At 43.7% G+C, this 24,956-nt stretch overlaps 1 protein-coding gene across 3 annotated transcripts in view; it reads right to left on the bottom strand.

Moving 5' to 3' along the window:
* Positions 1-24,956, bottom strand: part of fasn (fatty acid synthase) — a 34,231-nt gene that overhangs the window by 5,258 nt on the left and 4,017 nt on the right. For 2 of the 3 annotated variants that reach the window (XM_060940080.1, XM_060940081.1), the window contains exons 2-36: positions 18,267-18,407; positions 17,309-17,461; positions 17,016-17,189; positions 16,167-16,367; positions 15,717-15,839; positions 14,335-14,450; positions 14,118-14,252; positions 13,503-13,965; positions 13,188-13,375; positions 12,548-12,737; positions 11,697-11,791; positions 11,456-11,590; positions 10,767-10,970; positions 10,525-10,640; positions 9,534-9,709; positions 9,146-9,337; positions 8,882-8,962; positions 8,592-8,777; positions 8,308-8,487; positions 7,969-8,172; positions 7,507-7,820; positions 6,896-7,282; positions 6,584-6,748; positions 5,019-5,134; positions 4,726-4,880; positions 4,397-4,600; positions 4,055-4,205; positions 3,771-3,949; positions 3,549-3,668; positions 3,321-3,443; positions 2,518-2,741; positions 2,170-2,368; positions 1,936-2,087; positions 1,737-1,828; positions 1,247-1,644 (exon numbers count right to left, since the gene is read on the bottom strand). In XM_060940080.1, the coding sequence (XP_060796063.1) occupies positions 1,247-1,644; positions 1,737-1,828; positions 1,936-2,087; positions 2,170-2,368; positions 2,518-2,741; positions 3,321-3,443; positions 3,549-3,668; positions 3,771-3,949; positions 4,055-4,205; positions 4,397-4,600; positions 4,726-4,880; positions 5,019-5,134; positions 6,584-6,748; positions 6,896-7,282; positions 7,507-7,820; positions 7,969-8,172; positions 8,308-8,487; positions 8,592-8,777; positions 8,882-8,962; positions 9,146-9,337; positions 9,534-9,709; positions 10,525-10,640; positions 10,767-10,970; positions 11,456-11,590; positions 11,697-11,791; positions 12,548-12,737; positions 13,188-13,375; positions 13,503-13,965; positions 14,118-14,252; positions 14,335-14,450; positions 15,717-15,839; positions 16,167-16,367; positions 17,016-17,189; positions 17,309-17,461; positions 18,267-18,393 (6,418 nt within the window). In that variant the 5' untranslated portion in view covers positions 18,394-18,407. Of the gene's footprint in view, positions 1-1,246; positions 1,645-1,736; positions 1,829-1,935; positions 2,088-2,169; positions 2,369-2,517; positions 2,742-3,320; positions 3,444-3,548; positions 3,669-3,770; positions 3,950-4,054; positions 4,206-4,396; positions 4,601-4,725; positions 4,881-5,018; positions 5,135-6,583; positions 6,749-6,895; positions 7,283-7,506; positions 7,821-7,968; positions 8,173-8,307; positions 8,488-8,591; positions 8,778-8,881; positions 8,963-9,145; positions 9,338-9,533; positions 9,710-10,524; positions 10,641-10,766; positions 10,971-11,455; positions 11,591-11,696; positions 11,792-12,547; positions 12,738-13,187; positions 13,376-13,502; positions 13,966-14,117; positions 14,253-14,334; positions 14,451-15,716; positions 15,840-16,166; positions 16,368-17,015; positions 17,190-17,308; positions 17,462-17,773; positions 17,837-18,266; positions 18,408-24,956 lie in introns of those variants that run through there. The other variant, XM_060940082.1, reaches the window with a different exon arrangement.

The raw sequence follows: 24,956 nt of genomic DNA, 5'->3' as shown, positions 1-24,956 counted from the left end.
GAGTTTTGCGTTTTAGAACGTCACAATCTGCGCCAAAAAAATGACAACAAATCTGCCCCGACGTCAAACGTGCGACCTTTGTTTACTGCAGAAGCCAGATTAAGCGGCGATCCACGCGGTACCGAACCGACCCATTTCAGAGCTGACTCCCAACAGGGCACGTACACATCCCCGACTGTTGACGAGTGCAGTCGCGATTGAAGCGACACGTGACAACTTAATAGCTTTGTGATTGGCTATTGGATATAGTTACTGTTAAATCCAACACTTGAAGATGCTACAGGCTGAATTACAAATGACACAACATGGAATATGTAGCGCACTATCGGCTGCATGAGCTATTATTTCCAACCTTAAATAATGCACTTATATAGGGGAGTTAAAGCGATTTGGAATTCAGCCACACAACTTGAGCAGAGTGGCTTTCCAGCCCACTGTGTCTATGGATAAAGCTTCAGTCTATGGAATTACAGTATATACCTGCATTAGGTGCTACCAACACGTATTTCTCGCGCTGGAAATTGTGTTTAATGAGGTCACGTGTTATATGCGAAAGATATGATTGGCTATTGCTAGCGACTCTCGCCGATCAGTCTGGCTCCCGATTAGTTTTTCGAATCGGCTGTGAGATGAGTCGGTACCATCGAAAACTAGTCTTTACGCCTGACTCGCGACTTCAGTTGGCTCGGTACGCTGAAAATCGGTGCAGCAGTGTGCAGCTAGCTAAAGAGTAATGGATTGGAGTAGTGCCTTGAAAGCGTTAATTATTGTGCAGGTGCTATTTACATGTTTAATTTTAGAAGCCCAACTACTGCTCCAAGAGCACAGGCGATGTGATTAGGGGGTAGGATTTGGGGAAATAACCATCTACAGGTTTGTAATGCTTATGAATGTGATTGAAAACGCAGATGTTCGGTTATGTGTGGAAGGGATTTTTTTCGAAGACGAGGTGGTGTGGATAAAACATTTTTATAAACGGGGGGGGGGGGGGGATGTTCGGTTTTAAAAATACCCGGCTACGTGTGTACATGGCATCAATCTCAGGACCAATTTTACATCCAGAGAGCTACTGCTAGGCTCTTGATCATGTAACCACTGTGCACTTTGCCTTAACTAATTTCTGCCCCTTGAAGGAAAGCATTTACTAAGTGAATAAACGTGAAATATATATAAAAATAAAAACTACAAAAATATCACACAAAACAAGGAAGGTAATATTAAAAAAATGATAAAAACCCAAATTTACCTAGAATATGACCCACCATCTCCACCAGGTCCTTCTGCCCACTGCCTTCCCCCTTTGCCACCTGCACCCTTTCTGCCAGCACGAAGCTGGACATGACGGCATGCTGCTGGGACAGGAAACGGTCTAGCACCTCCAGGCAGGAGGCCATACGCTGGGGCAGTGTGCCACCAATCACAGCATCGTTCCCACCCATGGTCTCCAAGACTACACCCACATCACCAATGGCACCCCACTGGACTGCCAGACCTGACAGACCGTCATGCCGACGCTGCTCACACACTCGTTCCATGGTGGAGTTGGCGAAGCCATAGTTGCTCTGACCAGCATTGCCACGGCCGCAGCTGACCGAGGAGAAAACCACAAAGTGCTGCAGCTCAGGACACTTCTGCCTCGTCACTCTGGATGAAACCCAAAATCAATTATTGTTAACTGAAATTGAGGACAAGTTTTAGTACTGAAATCTAAAAATCATGAGCTACTATAAGCCTACCTGTCCAAGTGGAGGGTTCCATCATATTTAGGCTTGTTGACCTCAATAAACTGCTTAGGCGTCAGATTCTCAAGCATGCCATCTTGCAAAACCTATAGGCGCAGGATAAGAGGATAAATTGCAAGCTGAACATCTTGGTCCTGATTGGGGGAACCCACCCTTGTCAAACAAAATGGGTAAAAAACAGCAAGCCGATTACCATAGCAAGGTGGAAGATGCCTCCAACAGGGCCTAACTGGCAGGCTTCAGTGATGAGATGCTCAGTCCCTTCCAGGGTGCTAACATCACGTGTGGACACATGCACCTGAATGCCCATAGAGCGCCACTCTCGCACACGCTTGGCCTGGTAACCTGTCAAAAGGTATTAACATTTTACAGCAAGTTGATATAGCAGCATGACATTTTTAACCTCTGCTGAATTCAAGAGTGTTACCGGTGCGAATTCCAGAGCGAGATGTGAGCACTAGTTTGCGAGCTCCTCTCTCAGTGAGCCAGTGAGCCAGCTCCAGTCCAAAACCTCCCAGACCTCCTGTGATGATGTACGAGTGTGAAGCAGGACAGAAAGTCCGGCATATAGCAGGGAGTGTGAGAGGAGCAGCTGTACCCACACCGCCATCTTCTTCCACACGCACCTGAGGAAGAAAACATACAGAACTCAAGGCCTTGAAACAGAGACTGTGAAACAAAAAACGTTATCAGATCATAACGTAGGATTACAAGAAGCTGGACCTCAACCCAGACAGACACCTGTGTGTGCATTTCAGGTTGAGGTCATATTCACCTGCAGGAGCACTTTGCCAATGTGTTTCCCCTGAGCCATGTAGCGGAACGCATCCTCCACCTGATTCCTTTCAAAAACAGTAGTGCGCAGCGGCTGCACCACTCCATCTGCAATACCCCGCTTTAGCAGTGAGGACACCTCTTCCCATTCGCGGTTACCCTCCTCAAACAGAGCGTCCAGCAGGATCCCGTGAAAGGCGACATTCTTGAGGAAAAGAGCCATGCCTATGGCAGGAGAACAAATCCGGTTAAGCAAACCAGTACTCATCAGCTACTGTTTGCACAGCGAAACAAATGATGGACACGGACTGTGCTCAGTACCAATGGGACTCAAAATGCGATCCCTGTGCATCTCTGGATCTTTCATAAATACCCAGTGGGTCAGAGTTTATTTAAAAGAGAGAGAAAAAAAAAAAAGTAGCAGCTGCAGAGAACAGTTAGTTAAAAGATTACGATTATTGTTATTATACTAACGAGAGTCAGTTGAAACAAAGGGAGTTTATTCAAAAACTTAAAATGTAGAAACGCACATTCCCTTGCTTTATTCAAACTGCAGCTATATTCAAGTTGACATTAACAGCGTAACCTGGATTTTGCGAGTGAATAAGTCAGCAATAAAAACTAAACAGCACTACTATCAAATATGATTCATCATATTTGCTGCAGTCAGTGGAAGGTCTGCAATTTGACACAGGTTGTGATCTAGGGCTAAAAACAAAAAGCTTTACAGCGTGCAAGCTGAATGTAGATGCTACTTTTCAGATATTGTCTTGGGAAAGTGTTTTAGCGGATTGTAGCACTCACCTAGAGGGGTGTTGTTCGATAGGTCATATTTGCCGATCTCCAGGAAGCGCCCATGCCTGGCCAAACAGCGCAAGCTGGCCTGCAGTTTCTCCTCAGCCAAGGAGTTCAGAACCACATCAACTCCTGTGTCCAAACACAGATTAGTACATGGTATTTCACATGTAACAATTTTCTACATAAATGAGATTTTTCTCTCTCTAATTTATCATCTCTTTATGAGGTTCTGACCTTTGCCCTGCGTGTGCTTCAGGACATGTTGCTCAAAAGAGGCATCTCTTGAATTAGCGAATGATTCTGCACTGAGCTGTGGGAATCGCTCCTGCAGGTAGGCCCTCTTCTCTTTGGAACCTGTCAAATCCCAGGTGTCAGAACCAGATACTTTCTGTGAGGTCTTTTTTTTTTGGTTGTTGTTTTGGCTTGTCACTGCATGCTTGTTATGAAAACACTCACCCACAGTAGTGAAGACTCTGCAGTTCATGCTGAGTGCAATTGCAATAGCAGCCTGGCCCACTCCTCCAGAGCCCGAGTGGATGAGCACACTCTCACCAGGCCTCAGACGCCCACGCACCACCATGGAGTAATAAGCTGTAGCATAGACCACAGGTACCGAGGCAGCCTGCTCCAGAGTCCTACACACACACACACGGAGAGTTACACTACTCTCATGGTTTGGAGTTCTAGAATATTTCTCTCCATATTCACCAAGCTCTTCTTACAGTGAGCGAGTGCCTTACCAGCTGGACGGGACATCCCAAAGGAAGCGTTTGTCTGCATCCACACAAGTGGCCAAACCTTTAGCAGGCAGGAGACCCATCACGCGATGCCCATTAGGGTCCCTGCCTGAGAATTCCATTCCCAGCATGCATTGCTGGAGTGCTATGTCTCCTGCACGAAGACAGTAAAAAGTACTGAGTGCTGGACATGCCAGGTCACTTTGCTTAACAAAAGAAATACATTTAAAAAGTGTAGATAATTCTTGTAACATGAAAATCATGGTGTCCAATATTACCATGAAACGGAATTGACTAATAAAAGATTATTCACAAACACCACTTGTTCAGATTTACTATAGCTACCTGGGATAGCATCTGGGGGCAGTTTGCCTGTAGCCAGCATGATGTCTCGGAAGTTGAGTGAGGCATAGTAGACAGTGCAAAGCTGCACGTTAGGGCTGGAAGAAACAAAGTGGCGCAGAGGGGACGCGATCCAGCGTAGTGAGGACAGATCACCACGAGTCAGGACGTTCACATAGGCCTGCTCAGTTAGCTCTTCTTTCAAATCTACAACACAAATAAAAAGGTCATAAAAACAAAGTAAAACATGATAGCGAGTGACTCAATTTTGTTATACCACAAGTGTGCTTAGTATAAAGCTACAGAACAGGGACAGTGCTGACATGGTTTACCTTGCGCGAGTAGCTGGTGTCTGAACATCCCCCACTGTCCATCCCGGTACACGTTCATGCTCAGGTCCTTCTGCAGCACTGCCTGCATGTCCTTATGGGAAAGCTGGAGAGAAGGTGTTGTTGAGGATTTCTTCAAATTTGACACAAATGCACACCTTGTGAGAAGAGACAAAAATCACATTATGAACACGGACATTTAAAGGAAATCATCTTTCAACCAAAAGCATAATGCACTGAATACACCCATGCTTCAGTAGACAGAAGTAGTGCAATAAAGGACAAATAAAACTAACCGGATGCGTTTGCCTCCAGGCTCCTGTCTCAGGCAGTTGACCATCCCCACCACTCCATTATGGCCTTGAGTGGCTGTCAGCCATATTGGATTATCTGAACTCTCAGCCAGCAGGCTCTGATGGAAGAAAGACAAAGATGAATAATTTTAGATAGCGGGATTAGACGAGTCATGTCCGAGAGATGTAACGTATAGTCATCTAATATACCATGCACCAAAAGGCTCCAGTTGAAATTATGGATCTTCTGAAGTGACTGGCATAGTACCATTTTCTCCAGGGTTGCACCGCTCAGAAAATGGTATTATGCCAGTAACCAAAGAGAATCCATAATTACTGACACCTCTCAATGCATGGTAATATTTGATTTACAGCCCTCGGCGACAGGGGGGGGGGGGGGGGGGGGGGGGGGGGGGAATCCTCAGTCTACGAGATTGAATCTTGGCATAAACTCACTGGAGGCAGCCATTTACATCAGAGTGACCTTCGACCTGCGCAATGTACTATGCTATCGCCTGCCTCGCTAGGTATGATCATGATGCGTAGATCTACACACAAATGCTCACGGAGCCACAGCAGTGACTTGAGTCTGCCGTATAGCTTAAAATTGTGATGTCAGTTCATGGTATGTCCAGGATATACCACGACTGACTCACACTATATTTTTGATCTCATGAGATACATTGCTTAAATCAGTGGTGGAATCATTTTATGTCACATGAGCCATCCTTGGTCAATCCCTACAGGAGAATTTTTTGATAGGGGATATAATACTTAATATTACAGTATTCCTGTCCAGGAAAGTACAAACTGTACAACAAGCTTCTCATCTCATTATCTCTAGCCGCTTTATCCTTCTACAGGGTCGCAGGCAAGCTGGAGCCTATCCCAGCTGACTACGGGCGAAAGGCAGGGTACACCCTGGACAAGTTGCCAGGTCATCACAGGGCTGACACAGACAACCATTCACATTCACACCTATGGTCAATTTAGAGTCACCAGTTAACCTAACCTGCATGTCTTTGGACTGTGGGGGAAACCGGAGCACCCGGAGGAAACCCACGCGGACACGGGGAGAACATGCAAACTCCGCACAGAAAGGCCCTCGCCGGCCACGGGGATCGAACCCGGACCTTCTTGCTGTGAGGCGACAGCGCTAACCACTACACCACCGTGCTGCCACAACAAGCTTTACAAATATTATTTTACAAATTATTTAAATTAATATTTTTCTTCAATGTTCTAGCACAACTTCATTGAGAAATAAAGACCTCAGAGTAACAGGGGGCGGGGCACAACTGTAGAAAAATTTGTGAAGCAACATTTTTTGGTACCGGTTTCCTTTTAAAGCTTACTTACGAATCAAAAGATGTACATGAAGTGTTACACCTCACTAGATGAAGTGTTTTTGCATTGGACTCCATGTTACAGGTATCGTGAACCGTCAACCTTTTTTGAAAAATGGTGCATTTTCATCACAATCACTCTGTGAATTCTGCAGACAAATGTGTTTGTCGGCTTTAAGTTAAAGCCATGTCCACAGATCCTGCAGGACAAACCAGACTCACCTTCAGAGTCTCTACCCATTTGTAATCCGTGGGGTCTACAGACAGAGTAACAGGCTGTTTCTCAGGAGTTTTCTTTCTGCCAAGGAAGAGAACCGAGCCGTAGAAAGATTTCTTCACCAAGACCATGTTAAGAGAGACCTTTTCAAACAGCTTCTCCCATTCCACCTGTACACACACACACACACACACAAGGAATTACTGGGAACCACAACTGAGCTAGCTTACATGGTACACATTATTCCTATTTTTCACTAGAGTTTTCAGATGGTTATCTGACCATCATATGATACAAGTTCACACACACACACACACCTGAGTAAGAAGGCTGATCGGATTGTCCAGAGAGGTGAAAAAGGCCACCGTCTCGCCCAGCGTGTCTCCCTTCAGCAGGGTGTGTAGCAGAACAAAGCCACCCTCCCTGGCAGCTGATGTCAGGTTTTCCAGCAGAGCTGATGGGTTTGAAATGGGTCCTGGGACACAGTTACACACCACCAGGTCAGCACCCCCTAGGCTGCCCGTGGCCGTGCTATGCTGAGGATCCCACTGGGCAGCGGAGACACCCTGTTGCTCTAGGGAGCTCTGCTGGGCTGAGAGCAGCTCTGTGCTCACATCAGAGGCCGTGTAGTCCAGACACAACATGGGCTGAATGTTGAGGAGGCTGACAGCCCGGGAAAACACACGGCCGTCACTGGAGAGGGCCTGAAGAGAGGAGTACACAGTGAAATTATGGAAAGCATAATGGGCTCAAATTAACTTACAGAATTTGAGCTTAGAACATCAAGATGGGGGGGGGGGGGGGGGGGAGACCTCAAGATTGGGGGGACCCCCATCCCACCTTTCACCATCACAATTTAAATACCAATTTTAAAAAAAAAGGTGTTGTTCTGAACTTAACGGATTATGGGGTAAACACTTGACTCTACCTCCACAACTTTGAGCTTGCCAGGAGTGGAGTTCTCGAGTGCTGTGTCGAGGCAGTGGCGCAGCGCATGCGAGTCTAGCAGGCCATTAAGGAGAGGATCCTGCAGCAGACATTCCCGCTCCTTCTGCAACGTCTGCTCCAGCTCAGAGTACAGATTCCCATTAAGTTCCAGACCACAGAGTACTGACAGCAATCGTAACAGGTCACTCTCTGCCTCTGCATCTATCAGCTGGTCCTCATGTACACCATCCAGCCCTGGGATGGAAATCTTCACTCCATGCCTGACCAACTTCTGCTGGAGATGGTTAATCAGACCTGTAGAAAAAGATTCATGTGTTTCAACATATTAAGAGGTTTGACAGTTGAGACGTACTTTGCATGCACAGGCACAAAGATGAAAGAATTTAAGAAAAAAAAAAAAAAAAAAAAAGCACCTACTAGACATAAGGAGAAAGGAACTTGCCTTTACTGCATCTGAGCTGCTCTCCTAGTTTCTCACTAGATACCAGACACTCAGTCTCCACCAGGGGCACAAAGACAAACTCTTCCAGAGTGGGTGGGGTCTGTTGCTGTTGGCGACGGGGTGCCACTGTGGCATGGAGCCCACAGATTTGAACCCCGCCCGCTGTTATGTTGTCCAAGCAGCGGTTCACATGAACATCAACAGCTAAAGAAAATCAGAAATAATACACTGTACCTTAGTTTATCTGTGGTCATCACACGTTTAATATATTTTCACATGCAGCCACGGGACAGATATATCCAAAATAAAAAGTGCAACAAGGCCCTTAAATGTATTTACCTTTTCTATCCTCAGAGTAATCCTGAACTCTTTTCTCATGTAATGTTGGATCTACACACACAGAACGGATACGTGTCGGGAGGCGCAGGCTACGCCCAGGCAGGCCCAACACAATTATCTGCAGCATGGTGTCCAGGAATGTCACCCAGTTTCCTGTCCACTGCAGTTTCCCATGGTCCCCTGCAAAAAACACCCACATCACACTTAAAAGAATGCAACCAGATATTCACAACACACAATGCTGGTTTTTATACACAATAGAAAATCAGTATGCATGTGTTTACCAGTGTTATTGGACTCCAAAATGCCTTGGAAGGTTTTGCCATAATCATATCCACGAAGACGCAGCTCTTTGTAGATGTCTCCAGCTTTCAGACGCAGTTTCGGTTCCTCTGGCTCCACAGTCACAAGCTCAGCCATCTGAGAGTGGAAAGAATCCAAAGCTGCCTCCTCCAACATGCTCACCTTACCTGAGACAGGCAGAGATATTAGAAAGTTCGAGGCAAACACAGCAGCTTTACACTTAACATAAAAGTTAAGTAAACAACATTTGGCTAACTTGGTTATAACTTACCACTGACTGCCAGGTTGCCATTCTCAGACACCTCAAAGCGGTTGGTGGCAGGCATGAGACGAACTTCCAACTGGACCGATCCTGTGGTGTGATGTAGAATAATATAACTGATTCCCGTAGGGTGAATTTTTATTCTATTCTTTGTATTTTATTATTTTCCATTCCTCCATTTACATGCAAAATGAAGGCAATTTGTAAAACACAAGTTAAACATGACCCAGACAAAGATAAAACTAATCTTTGCTGTGCATGAAAACCACTCACCAGTCTTTGGTAGAATGGTGGCTCTGTGGATGGTGACATCCTCAAAAGCAACCGGGGTGTGTTCCATGACAGTACCTAAACTCCTCATCAGTGTCCTCCATGCCAGCACCAGGTAACCCGTTGCTGGATACAAGACTCTCCCATCAATACGGTGGCCAATCATGTAGTAATCTGAAGATTCAGGGTTAATATCTGCAAGTTTAAAAAAAAAAAAAAGGTGGAAAAAAGTCTGTTGGATAGTGGCAAGTATCTGTAAGAACTACCTTCACTGATGAGCTGGTCATCTAGTAACATGCTACAAGAGTCATTTCCATGAATATATTTTGTGTGTGGTGGTGGGGGGCAAAAACAAAAACCCCACCCCACACCCCTACTACCATGTACTTACCAATATTGTACACAGTGGCTGAGGTGGAGCCTCCAGAGCCTGCTGGGAAATCCTCCACCTTGGGCACATCCCAGCTCTGAGAGTGGTCCCACTGGATAAGAGGGGAGATGAGGGGGGTCCCCATTGGAACAGGGTACTCCACAGCTGGATACAGCTTCTTACTGTCCACATTAATACTACAACAAGAACAAGGAGGAAAAAATGTTTGCTAGAAAGGTTTCTTTAAAAAAAAAAAAAAAATCATGCTAGACAGGACTGTAAAGTTCTGTATAATATTTATTATTAGCCTTTGAAAAATAATTATAATGGTAGTCTGAAACGTAAGGTTGAGATGATAGAGTCACACGAAAAGATACATTCACGAAGATACATGGAATTGATTCAGCTGTCGTTGAGAAAAATCACTTTTCAATAATGGATTATTTGAGGTAGCAGGTTTTCTGAATGGCTCGCTAACAATGTTTTTTTCTGGGAAAACAGACTGACATTTTTTGCAGATGTGGAATGCCCATGGCTGCATTTTTTCCTGATAAACATACAATGGATTTTAGTTTGAGACCACTCTTTCCTTTATCTAGGTTTTGCATCATAAGCACAGTTTATTAGAATGTTATTCTCAAGAAGTAGGAGAAAAGATGGACATAAACAAACAAACAAACAAAAAAAAACCCGGACCAAAGTTTTATTTAAAAAAAAAACCCCGTAGTCTGATGAGTGAGCCTTAGACTGGAAAAAGTGCCAAATTATAGCAATATACCAGGGACAGTTAGGGTATAAAAGAAAGGGGAGAGGAAAAAAAAAAAAAAAAGGAGTACTTCAGTTGCTCTTGAGACCAAGATCATTGATTGCAGTTTGTGGATCAATAAATTAATTCTTTCTGCCATCACATCATATTTGAAATTGTTTTTTTGGTTTAAAATTATTTTTAGACATGACCGGTTACATTATCCTTTTATTAAAAAAAGTTCGATATAAGCAACTAAGTACTGACCCATTCATGTAGATCTTGCCAATGTGAGAAAGAAAGAACTCCAGGTTGTTGGCATGTCCCCTCTTCATCAACGGCAAAATGGAACAAGTGGGCTTTAGGCTGCGCTTCAGAATGGCCTAGAAAGAGCATCGGAGTATATTTAATGTGTGCTGCTTTTAAAAAAAAAAAAAAATTATAATAAAAAAAAAAAACACCCCATCTCCTGTAGGTTACAAGAGCTCGTTACAGGCTATATCACTTACCTGCAGTAGAGCATGTGGAGCGATCTCAACCACTACAGCATTGTCAGGAACGAGGCTCAGGCCCTCCTGGAAGAGTACAGGGCTCACCAGGTTGTTTACATGGTATTCAGCTGAGGAGTAGAGGGCCAGAGGGCTTTCCCACTCTGACTGGGGGATGGAAGTGCTGATCCAACGAGGAGAACGAGGACATGGGCTTTTTATCACCTGAGACAGTGTACACAAAAATAGTTGTGGTCAGTGTACGCTCACTACAGTACTTGATTTCGGGGATTAAAATAACCGAGTACCTCAAGTACAATTTTTAAAGATGAACTTTAATTTTGGGCTAAAAGAGGTGGTGGTTTGGGGGGGGGGGGGGGGGGAACAGAAAAGTATTAAATAGGCTGACAGTAAAAGTGTCAACCCTAATACTGTACAAAATTTAATGGAATGTTCATGAATTTGCATAGAACCCAATATTTTAAGGAGTAAGGGGTTAGAGATATTTTAAAAACTTTTAGAAGTGTAGTGGATTCTTTTGGCATCAAGAACATTAAAATAAGTTTATCATTTTACGTACATTATTTTGGGGTACTGAAGGGGGACGTGAGACAAAACCAAATTTTGGTCAGAAAAATGCTACAGCATCACTGAGCCAAACCACCAGATGGCACTGTGGTGCTAAAGTAGAAGTTAAAGCTACAGCATACCTTCTGCAGAGCAGCCAGCAGAGCAGGAGCAATGGAAGCCATGTAGTAGGAATGGAATGCAACGCCGGCACTACGCACTTCTTTAGCAAACACACCATTCTCCTTAAGCTCGGCGACAAATTTGCTAACTGCCTCCTACACGCCAAACACAATGTATATAGAAGTTTTTCTTTTTTTTTTTAAAATCAGGTAACTTCAAAAGTATTCGAATATGAAACTGCATCATGAGGTATTATTGTACCTGTGGCCCTGAGATAGTGACTGTATCCTCTGCGTTGTGGCAGGCTGGGACTACCCCCTGTGGACACTGAGCCTTACACTCTTCCCAGGTTAGACCTGACAACAAAGTTTAAAGGAGAACTGAAGGCAAATTTTTATAATCAAAATTCTATTTCTCATTTTATTAAATATAGGAATGCATTTTTGATAGCCATTTTGTCACTGCTATAGCAAGTTATGAGTGTTTGAAATATGCCATGTAATATATCAGTCCATATGTCAAAGCAATGGCCGTAAACGAGATTCATCGAGACCTGTGCGAGACATCGTAGGACAGAAGTAAAACATACAGTGGAAATCAAAGTGACGAACATCTGCCAACGTTGTCAAAAGACGCGCACGCCCTCTTTCGAATGCGGACGTAATCAAGCCGGAAGTTGTGTTTGTTTTGATAGTGATCAGGAAAGTTTGAAAAAAAAAAAAAGTAGGCAGTAATCATCATTTAAACTCGTTTTTGTGCAATATTTCATTTGGAAAACAGTTTTCAAAATGGCGCCACTAAACACCTGGCGTTTCGAAGTCTCGCACAAGTCTCGTGAAGATCGCACGGATAAGCGACGCCTGTCGTGGACCACATGAACTAAATTCAACATGGCTAAAAACCGAATAGGCCGATAAGTATAATATTTAATTGCAATTAGCTGCCAATACGAGTCACGATATAAAGTTTACTAAAACCGAAAACGTAACTGAATAACATGTTAATTAAGAAATAAAGCAAGTTTAAAAAATGACTTCAGTTCCCCTTTAAATTCAGCACCAGGGTATTAAAGTCCACTTCACAACAGACTCATCAGGAACAGGTCATCTTACCCACTGCTGCCATGCCTCCAGGTGGCAGGTTGGCTTCTTTGATGCACCTTCCTCTCCAGTAGGCAGCCAGGATGGCCTCAGTGTGGCTGAGGGAGCCATCAGCGTAGCCACATGCCAGCTCTCCGACAGAATGACCCACAATGCCATCCGGCTGGAGGCCCATCTTCTGCAGCATGTCTATCTGTGCAATCTGGGGAATGATGCACAATAATCATATCAAGTTTGTGTCATTCTGTATATATTGTACAGGCACACTTGAATGAAATGGCACTTCAGCAGGATCATGGTGCAGCACACAATACTACATCATAAAAAGGACAAATAAAATTAACTAGGTAGCAAAACCATGCAAGACCTAAGATGACTGTCCACATTTAATGAGTAGACATTAAGAGCAGAATAGGACATTGTGGAAAATCTGAGAACCCGTCATATAATCTTTTGAAAAAATAAACCATTGAATTTTGAGTAATTAATTTCGTCAGTTATTCAGCATGAATGACTACATTTAAAGGATGATGAAATAACCAGATACAGAACGATCCAGACATCAAATTTCATAGTGGTGATTGTGACAGTGCATAGTAAACGATAAGCACAGTTCAGGAATTGTGCAAGTGTGTCATCGGGGAATGCGGACCTGAATGGCTGCAAGGCCCACAAATGCATGGACTGTGTCCTCAAAGGCGTTTTCATCAGCCTCCATTAGCAGGCGTGACACACACAGCCCTGTGTCTTTCAAAGCTATGTCTGAGCGCTGGATGGACTCTCTGAACTCCTGCAGTTGCATTAGACTACGGCCCATACCGGCCCATTGTGTACCCATACCTGATGGACATATATTAAAAAAAAAAAATGATATATACACTCAATGCAAACATGACAGTGTAACCTTGGATAAAAAATTGCAGAATCCACAAGGGGAAATTCTTGGTTTGGGCCATTGTGGACTTACCAGAGCAGATATACCAGAGAGGTCTGGAGGAAGGTGCAGCCTGCTGCACCTCTGTAACATCGCTTTGTGCTCCCAGCAGTGTGTACCCCCTGTAGGGCATGCTTGAAGTGGGAACAGCACACACCTCGCTTAGCAGGTCTAGGAAGGCCAGGTCATGCTTGTGCTCCTGGGCTTTATGCAGGAGAAAGGTAGCAGCCTCTTCAGTGCGCCCACATGCCTGCACCATCCTGGGCACAGGTATTGGCGAATCTGGAGCAGTCGGTTTGGGCTTTGGCGGGCGCAAGATAACATGAACATTCGAACCTCCAAAGCCAAAGGAGTTGATGCCTACAATGCCCCCACGCACGGGAATGGGCTCGGTTACCACACTCACACGACCATCTAAGAGCGCTGGGATGTCTGGGTTAGGGTTGTGGAAATGGATGTTGGGAGCCCACGTACCATGTTCTAACGACAAGAGCACCTGAGTGTACAGGGGAGACACACACAGTCTTGGTCATGTAGTGTATATACAATGTGTATACACACACACACACACACACACACACACACACACACACACCAAAAAAAAAAAAAAAAAAAAAGCGGTAAGGATGGACATGTTTGTAGACTCACTTTTGCAAGAGCAGCAAGCCCTGAGGCAGGCTCAGGATGGCCCATATTGGATTTGGTGGATCCTATAAGCAAAGGTTCACGCTTGGACTGACAGAACACACTGACAATACCATTCACTTCTTGTGGGTCCCCAACCTAAGAGAAGAATCAAGTCAGCATTAAAACTCGCTTTAATGCAGACGTGCATTTGTTTACAGTTGTCTGGAGCCTGACTCACCTTGGTGCCAGTGCCATGGGCCTCAACATATTCAACCTGCTCCGGGGTGATACTGGCCTCTTGGTAGAGGGAACGGACAAGACGCTGCTGCATTTCCCCTGAAGGAAACGTCACACCTGGACAACACCAAACACCTCTCAGTAAACCTTTTGAAATCCAAGCATCTGGGATAATGCATTATGTCCATGACAGTGGAGCCAGAATGTTGAGGATGTTTTTCTTTTTCTTGACCGATCACTCAATGAGGAAAGGCTGTTTACATTACGCGTGTGTATTAAAAGGTCTCATCTCATTATCTCTATCTGCTTTATCCTGTTCTACAGGGTCACAGGGAAGCTGGAGCCTATCCCAGCTGACTACGGGCGAAAGGCGGGGTACACCCTGGACAAGTCGCCAGGTCATCACAGGGCTGACACAGACAACCATTCACACTCACATTCACACCTACGGTCAATTTAGAGTCACCAGTTAACCTAACCTGTATGTCTTTGGACTGTGGGGGAAACCGGAGCACCCGGAGGAAACCCACGCGGACACGGGGAGAACATGCAAACTCCGCACAGAAAGGCCCTCGCCAGCCACGGGGCTCGAACCCAGACTTTCTTGCTGTGAGGCGACAGCGCTAACCACTACACCACCATGCTGCCTGTATTAAAGGTGCCATATGTAATTTTTGAAAGTGTTTCTAGGCCTAGGATACATTTCTCCAGGCACATCTTTAAAATATTGCCCTGGATCAATACAATCTCAAGTTTCTTAATCCAGGATTTTTTTTTTACAGCCTATAAATTAGCTCCGCCCCCTGCCAGATCAACATGCCTCAGTCCTGCCACATTTCCTTAAAAGGCTCGTCACTATTTACATTGCAATTCACTTCAAAGGCAGCAGATGGCTTTTTAAAAAAAAATAATAATAATAGGTGACCTCCCAAAGGAGGTTTTCTGGGCATTGCCCACTGGGAGGAGACCCTGGGGCAGACCCAGGCCATGCTGGAGAGATTACATCTCTCGGCTGGCCTGGGAATGCCTCGGTATTCCCCTGGAAGAGCTGGTGGAGGTGGCTGGGGAGACAGAAGTATGGGCTGCTCTGCTTAGGCTGTTACCCCCACAACCCAGATCCGGATAAGCGGTAGAAGATGGATAAATGGATTTTTTTTTTTTTTTTAACAAGAGTCCCTTTAATTGTTCTCTGGTGAAACACCAGGTCACTTCACCCACTCAGTTTCAACATTACATTTAGAAACACTGGCGAGATGCAAGTGTGCCATGAGGCACTGGGGGAAAGGAGATGGTCTGATGTACACAGAAGAATGAGGTCACCAGGCACATCATAATCTGATGCTTGATTGCACTGCATATAACCGATTGTATTCAGTATAGTACCTTGTTCTTTATAACCATCCGTGTTGTTGCCAGCATTGAGCACAGTAGCATAGACTCTCTTAGCCATGGATTTCTTTGTGAGGAGTACAGCCACAGCAGCTTCTGAGCGACAGTACCCATTTCCTGGGAGAGACGATACAAGAAGTTTAAGCCTTCATACACATAGCGCCAGTGGTCAGATTTCTGGTATACTCGAACTAGTCAAGCAATTAATAAATACCAAAAAGACTAGCAGGATTGACTTAAGTGCCCTTGAGCAAGGCACCTAACCCCCAACCGCTCCGGCAAGAGTGGTGGCGTACCTTGTGTCTGATTAGCCAAAGAAAAACTGATGTGATCATCAGTTCGGGCATTGAACCCGACCAACTGACTGACTGAATAAATACCAAAACACTTTATATTTTAAAAAAACAAAAAAAAACCACTAGTATAAATAAACGGCAAAATTACCTGACGTATCAAAAGACTTGCAGGCTCCATCAGGACTGAGCATGCCCAGTTTCATGAACTGCACTGAGGTGTTGGGTTTGAACAACAAATTAACTCCCCCTACAAGAGCCGCATCACACTGACCATGCCGAATTGCATTGAAGGCATTCTCCAGAGCCAGGAGACTGGAAGAACATGCTGTGTCAATAGCTGTGCTGGGACCTTTTAAAAAAAAACAAAAAAACAACCGTCATCCAGTTAGCTTAACTTAACACATCACGCCATACATGGAATGACTCGTCGTCAGGCAACACTAATAATATGGTAGCAGGACTTTATAATCATGGCCAACATGATTGAGATAATTTTGCCAAGTCTTAAAAATCAATGATTTATTACAATTAACCAGCTAACTTGTTTCATGTTGTACAAGATAAGCCTTAATTACATGGATTAAGATCTAAAGAAAAGCAAGACTGCTCCATAGTCATAAATCTTTTAAATTCTAAATACAAAAACTTGGATTTATAAAATCAATAAACAAAAATATCTAACTCCGACACAATATGCAACCAATTTTAATTGAAAAAAAACAAAAACATTAAAACAAATGTCTATGATTAAATAACCAAACCTATATCCAATAAATAAAATATACCCACTTTCCTATAATTTTTTATATTTAAAATTGACAAACAATTAATGACTGAATTACTAAAAATTCTCTAGCTCTGGTTTTCAAATATGCTCAAATGAGGTCTTTTTTTTTAATAAAATGCTAAATCTAAAAAAGACTCTTGATCAGCTACTTCAGAACTCCATATTATAGACAAAACGACATGAATTATAGAAAACTGAAATTTTGCATACCACTGAAGTCAAAAAAGTAAGAGAGGCGATTGGCGAACATGGCATGCTGGCAGCCGGTCATGCTATACCCCAGCAGCTCTTCTGGATCTTTACTGAAGGCCTCGCTTGCCTCAGAACCACTCACACCAATATAAACTCCAGTGTTAGTACCACGCATGGATGTGGGGTTTATGCCTGCCAAGCACAGTAAAAACAAAGTACTGTTTTTATTTATAATCGAATAAGAGGCTGATGAATCAACACTGAACTGCCCAGTTAGAGAGAGTTGTTGCAGAAAAGATCAGGTCACTGACCTCCATCAACGATGGCTTCGTACGATATCTCGAGCATAAGCCTCAGTTGTGGGTCCATGGTGTGTGCTTGTTTAGGATGCACGCCAAAGAATGCTGCATCGAATCTGTCTATTTCTTTTAGTTTTCCATTTCTGCGAGGAAGACCATACAGACCTGAGGAGAGGTAAAGATATGGAAAGAGGTCAGGTATGAAAAGAAGGAAAAAAAACCCCAAACAACAAACACACACACACACACACACCTTCCGTTGTAACAAAAGACATGTCTTAGCCCTCAGCACACCAAGACTGCTGATACTTTAGCACATGAATGTGAACTTTAGTTGGTTGCCAAGAAGAGAAAGTAGAGAGAAGGATCTATTGAGAAGACGTCAAGCATGCCAAGGCCAGCACAGGGAGAGCAGCCAGGTGGGAAAAGAGACCAACAGTGCACACAAAGAAGGAAAAAATAAAAATAAAAACCCACCACGGGGGAAGTCAAAATTTGAATGTGTAATTAATTCATCAACTCCGTTCAGAATCTGCAACTGTTCAGATGTAAACTACTTTCTGAAATAAACAAATTTCCATTTTACATGCTGTAACAAAATGGAATACAACTTCCTTTTATACTGAATGAGGTGTTTGCAACTTTACTGTAAAAAAATGATTTAAGCTTTATGTACAGTTACTAATAAGAAAAATTACTTTGCATAGAAAGAAATTAAGTTTCTCTTTATCCATAAAAAGGTTCATGTAACGAAATATTTTAAGTGTGTTTTGCATTTATAATTTTGCCTTTTAACATTTTATTGCAACACTAGCGGTAGAGCCAGAGCCCATCCATGACCCTGAACAGGATGAAGTGGTGACTAAAGATGTAAATATTGTACTGTTAAACACAGCTGTTACATGTATGATAATTCAAAACCCTTTTTAGTCTTTGTCCTGTACAGTATATACTCAATTCTGCAGGATACCTGGTTTCCACCTCCTGTCATCCTCTGTGACCATGTCGACTCCATTGACAAGGTTCTGCCAGAATTCTTCCAAATTGTTCGACTCTGGAAGTCGACCTGAAATCCCCGCTATGACGATTTCCTCCATGTTAGTGGGAGTTTCTGTGAGATCAGCCAGAAAGGAAGGGGGGGAGGAAAAAGGTAGTTAGAGAGCCAACATCCAATAATTACAGTCTGTCACACTGCAATTCAACATTTCATCTGACCTACTTCCAGCCACATTCATCCAGGGTGAGAAAGGGCTCAAGAGGACACAGTGCTCATAGGGGGTCGCCTAGAGGCTGTAGGCTTTGTCTAGGGAACAAAAATTCACTCCAATTCTGTTCATACAACGCCCATCAACAAAGCAGAAGCAGGGGGAGGATCACTGCCTAGCGTGTGGTGCAAATCAAGCTGAAAGTGGAGGACAAAGTCTCCCTCTGTACGGCTTCCATCAAATCCAAAGCAGGTCTCACAGGAGAGGAATTCAATCACAAGCCTACAAATTAAGACTTCTTTGCAAATATGCATGTTTTAAGTTATCCTGTTCCCTACATGCTTGATTCCATTCATAATTTCGTTAATAAATTCACCATGGGACTGAAACGACAAGGACTGTCCCCTCACGTCATTGCTTACTTGTTATGGCGACACTTTTTGTACTTCAACTGTAGCAGAATGCAAAGTCGGTCAGCGGCAGTCAACTAAACAGGTCCAGCTACATAAAATGGACCGCTGTCTACGAGTTTAACAAACTACACAACTTCAGTTCATGCAAGAACATTTAGATCATCGAGAGAAATTGGATTTCCAAAGCACATTTACATCAACACAGCCAGCTGACGTAAGCGAAAGCAACATGGGAACCTCGGTTTTAAAAATAAATAAATAAATAAATAAATAACCACACAAATCGGGCGGCACGGTGGTGTAGTGGTTAGCGCTGTCCCCTCACAGCAAGAAGGTCCTGGGTTCGAGCCCCGGGGCCGGCGAGGGCCTTTCTGTGTGGAGTTTGCATGTTCTCCCCGTGTGGGTTTCCTCCGGGTGCTCCGGTTTCCCCCACAGTCCAAAGACATGCAGGTTAGGTTAACTGGTGACTCTAAATTGACCGTAGGTGTGAATGTGAGTGTGAATGGTTGTCTGTGTCTATGTGTCAGCCCTGTGATGACCTGGCGACTTGTCCAGGGTGTACCCCGCCTTTCGCCCATAGTCAGCTGGGATAGGCTCCGGCTTGCCTGCGACCCTGTAGAGGGATGAAGCGGCTAGAGATAATGAGATGAGATGAGAACCACACAAATCCATAGGATACGATGGAGTGTAACCTCTAAGAGCAGGCAAATCTATTAAAATAAATTGGTAATTTGTGGTTTTCTAAAACATATAAAATTTTTATATATACACGCACGCACTGCACTCCCTTAACACAAGAACTCAAACACTCCAAAGATGTTTTGAATAAGGCAGGTGTGTGTGTGACATTTTTCTGATTGCTACTTGCTGTATATGGTTGCTTAGTCACTCACCATATCAGTTTTCACTAACGACTGAACAATCACCTTATCATAGGGAGGAATGCTTATCTAACCGATTCAGAGATTTTTGTTTAAAACCTGATTTCCTCATCCCGTGGAAGACCTGCGCTTGCCAGTGCTGTTCCTGATTGTTGCCAGAAGATGTATTCACAAGGCAGGTGCGGACATGCAACAGTTTGCCACTGTGTGCATGCATGTGCACACGTTATGGTAATACTTAAAAGGCTTTCTGACAAGTCAACATGAAAATCACTCACACGGTTTTTACATCATTAAGAACGAGCCAAAGTGAGACGTTTCAATCTTCTGACAGTTTTAGTGCACGACTTGTTTCATGTTTAAAGCCATGGGCGTTGCCACCATTGAATGTGAAGGGGATGTGTTCCCTTCACATTTCATAATTCTTCGTTTGGACCCCCCACACACATTTAACATAAAATATTAGTTCACCCAGCGCCGTTTCTATTGCTTCGTGAAAGAATCCATTCAACTTGCTCGATAAGAGAATACACATACCACTGAAAATCCACTCTGGGTTTTCCGGGCGTTCCCTACAACAACTCACCGCATGCAAGTGAAGTCAGTCAATCTCAGTGCAAGCAAAGAAATGTTGGTGCAAGGTGCAGCTGCTTGAAAGTGGAGGAGGTAATGTCAGCCCCACTGCCACCTCACAACGTCTAGCTTTTGCTAAAACCTTATTCTTTTGTTATATGCCCTTAAAATTAACCCTAGGCCATGTTAAATTAATGTTCAACTAAACAATGAAATAAGCTTAGCCTAATGGGGTATTCCATTATGCTGGATGTTATTCCAGGTGGATTGTGAAGGAAAGGGGGATAAAAGTTATGAAGTGGTAGAAATTGTGGTGGCACCAATGTAAGGAGGAATTATATCTATAAATCTATTTGTTATACTAATCTGTAAATGTTACTGTAGTACCACCATTGCATGTAGGTTGACAAAACTGCACTTGTTCATTGTGTGAAGTTCTGTTTTATGTCCACTAAGGAACTACTGCCAGCTGACAGTTATACACACGTGAGTGAAGCTTGGCACACTACATCCTGGTTGGACCATTGTATATCGACACTTGATGCACATGATTGTATAGAGGAGGTTGAGATCTTGCATAGTCTGGTTACAGCAGATCATATTCTGGTCTCTATGTTTATTAATTTCAAGGGTCTACCTGAGCTTGTCTGCAATGACAGCCATGGACCAAGTGAGACTCTGGACTGGGTAAGGCTTACAGAAGCTGACCTACAATATTACAAGTTACAGACTGATGTGTACTTAAGAAATATTGAGTTACCTGTTGGTGCAATTATGTGTGGGAATATCAACTGTAAGAATGTAAGTCACAATAATGACCTGTGTGCAATGTATGATAAAATTGTGAATTGTCTAGCTGAAGAAAGTGAGCCACTGAGGGGGGGGGAAAAAAAAAAAAAAAAAGAGGTGGTGAAAACATATTGTGAGACCAGGGTGGAATGACTATGTCCACGAAGTTCATATGGAGGCAAAAGATGCTTCTAGAAGATGGGCTTTAGCAGGCAAACCTAGGTATGGCCCAGTCTGTGAGCCCAAGGTACGGACTAATGCTAGATTCAAATATGCTGTGCGTTTTATAAAGAGAAATGAGCAGACTACGAGGGCAAATTCTATGGCGAAAAAGTTAAACTAATAATGTATGAGTTCTGGAAGGAGGTGAAGGTGGAAAACAGTAAAATGCCACTGCCTGCTAGTATTGATGGCATTACTGAACCTGAAAACACTGCAGAGCTATGGAGGAGACACTATTGCCCCTTTTCCACCAAAGCAGTTCCAGGGCTGGTTCGGGGCCAGTGCTTAGTTTGGAACCGGGTTTTCTGTTTCCACTGACAAAGAACTGGCTCTGGGGCCAGAAAAACCAGTTCCAGGCTAGCACCAACTCTCTGCTGGGCCAGAGGAAAGAACCGCTTACGTCAGCGGGGAGGCGGAGTTGTTAAGACCAACAACAATAACAAGACCGCGAAAGATTGCCATTTTTAAGCGACAAGAAGCAGCAGCTGTACAGACACGAAGTCATCCATTATTATTATTGTTGTTGCTGCTGCTGCTTCTCCCGTGTTGTTTTTGCTTCGATATTCGCGCCAAGGTTTATGTAAACGTAGCGACGTAACTGACGTATACAGCAATGTAATGACGTGGCTTCCCTTAGCACCGCGAGCTATGGAAAAGCAAACTGGTTCTCAGCTGGCTCACAAGTTGAACGAGTTGTGAACCAGCACCAGCCCTGAACCAGCCCTGGAACTGATTTGGTGGAAAAGGGGTATATGAGAACACTTAATTGTGTGAAGAGTGATGTGTTTAACTTGGGTGAAATACCACACAGTGATGGTGTAATCATCTGGCCAGATGAAGTATGTTATTGAGAAACTTAAAACGAACAAAGCCTGTGGGCAGGATAACAGCTGAACATCTGAAATACACTAGTCAAAGTGTTTCAGTGTTACTTGCTCTATGCTTTTCTGGGTTAATGAAGCATGGAATACTTCCTGGATCAATGTTATATGTCTTGTTGGTACCTGTAGTTAAAAATAAGACTGGCAAGTTAACTAGTATAGATAACTATAGACCTACTGCACTAGCAAGTATACTATTCAAGGTATTAGAAGGGATCCTTATGGATAGGCTTACAGAATATATAGTATCAACACAATCAGTTTGGCTTTAAGAGTAAGCATGGAACTGATTTGTGTATTTATGCACTTAAAGAAATTGTCTATAGGTACAGATCACGTAGTAGCACAGTCTTCATGTGTTTCCTGGATGCGCCTTTGACCGTATCAATCATGGGAAACTGTTTGTCAAACTGCATGAGCGAGGTGTTCCCTCTTACCTAATTAGGATACTGCAGTTTTGGTATTCTCATCAAACTATGCAAGTTAGGTGGGGGGTGAGTATGTCCACACCCTTCTATGTCTCTACTGGAGTGCGGCAGGGTAGAATTCTGTCTCCACTATTATTCATTCATTCAATCTGTACATAGATAACTTATCTATGGAGCTAAAGGAGTGTAGAACTGGCTGTAAGGTGGGGGATAACCTCGTTAATCATATGCTTTACGCCGATGATTTGGTGATATTGTCTCCCTCCAGTGCTGGCCTGCAGCAGCTTCTAAGAATATGCTCTCAATATGGCATAATGTCTCATCTCATTATCTCTAGCCGCTTTATCCTGTTCTACAGGGTCACAGGCAAGCTGGAGCCTATCCCAGCTGACTACGGGCGAAAGGCGGGGTACACCCTGGACAAGTCGCCAGGTCATCACAGGGCTGACACAGACACCCATTCACATTCACACCTACGGTCAATTTAGAGTCACCAGTTAACCTAACCTGCATGCCTTTGGACTGTGGGGGAAACCGGAGCATGTGGGGGAAACCGGAGCACCCGGAGGAAACCCACGCGGACATGGGGAGAACATGCAAACTCCGCACAGAAAGGCCCTCGCCGGCCACGGGGCTCGAACCCGGACCTTCTTGCTGTGAGGCGACAGCGCTAACCACTACACCATCGTGCTGCCATGGCATAATGTATGATATTAAATTTAAGTCATCGAAGAGTGTAGTACTGATTGCTAGAACCAAGGAGGATATGAAGCTTGTTTCTCCCTCTCTCACTGGCAGGTGAACGACTTGTGGTTGTAAAGAAAGTTAAATATCTGGGACATGTGATAAGAGATTACCTCAGTGGTGATGTGCAGCATCAGTGTGGTAAACTGTACGGGCAGGCAAATATGCTGGCTCGCAAATTCCACGTGTACTACTGATGTAAAAATATCGCTTTTCAAAACATACTGCACTCCACTGTATACTGCCCACTTGTGGTGCAATTATAGTAATGCGAAAATGAAAAAACTTCAAGTAGCATATAATGATGCTTTGAGAATTTTGCTCAAAATTCCCAGGTGCACTAGTGCCAGTGAAATGTTCGTTACGAACAATGTGCCGACTTTTAATGCCGTCCTGAGAAATTTTATGTATAGATTCATGTGCAGATTGACTGGGTCTAAGAACACGATTATTGTGTCTTTAACTGACGTTTCTGTAAGTGACACAAGGTACTCATCTTGCTTTTGGAAACATTGGACCCGAAGTTTGTATGCATTTTAAAAATATAGACCTATATATGTAATTGTTGATGCTTTATTTGCATCCTTTTTAAATGTTTTGTATTGTTTTTTAATATACATTTTTATATTTTTTCATGTACTGTGCTGGCGGCACAGTGGTGTAGTGGTTAGCGCTGTCGCCTCACAGCAAGAAGGTCCGGGTTCGAGCCCCGTGGCTGGCGAGGGCCTTTCTGTGCGGAGTTTGCATGTTCTCCCCGTGTCTGCGTGGGTTTCCTCCGGGTGCTCCGGTTTCCCCCACAGTCCAAAGACATGCAGGTTAGGTTAACTGGTGACTCTAAATTGACCGTAGGTGTGAATGTGAATGGTTGTCTGTGTCGATGTGTCAGCCCTGTGATGACCTGGCGACTTGTCCAGGGTGTACCCCGCCTTTCGCCCGTAGTCAGCTGGGATAGGCTCCAGCTTGCCTGCGACCCTGTAGAACAGGATAAAGCGGCTAGAGATAATGAGATGAGATGTACTGTGCTGTCTATATGGACCTTCTTGTGTCTTGAATACAAGTTGATGTGTGTGTCATTGCTTGACAGTGTAATTTTGCATTATGAAGACAGTATGATGCCATGTCATTTTTGTTATATCACTAAATCAGAAAAAAGTAAAATGCACCCACTAAAGTCACTGTTGGTGGTTAACAAAATTGCACTTGTGATAAGTCATTTTTTATGCGTCACTGTTGCTTGACAGTGTGATTTTGCGTTATGAAGTTTGCATGATGCCATGTCATGCCTGTTCATTGTGTGAAATTATGAATATTCTTATTTTTAAACAGACAGTTGAGTGTCTCTATTGCTTGGCACAGTGGCATGTTGTGCTACATCTAAAACTAAATTTAAAAAAAAAAAAGGAAGCAAAATAAAAAGTAAAATGCACCCATAAAGTCATTGTTGGTGACAAATTGTGTCACACTCATCTCATTATCTTGGGCAGAGCAGTGGGTTTAAAAACAGGCTGATGAATATATGGACTA

Source organism: Neoarius graeffei, chromosome 14, assembly GCF_027579695.1.
Source record: "Neoarius graeffei isolate fNeoGra1 chromosome 14, fNeoGra1.pri, whole genome shotgun sequence".
NCBI lineage: Eukaryota > Metazoa > Chordata > Actinopteri > Siluriformes > Ariidae > Neoarius > Neoarius graeffei.
Note: the sequence above shows the minus strand (reverse complement) of the source record. Positions and strands in the feature narration are given on the sequence as shown.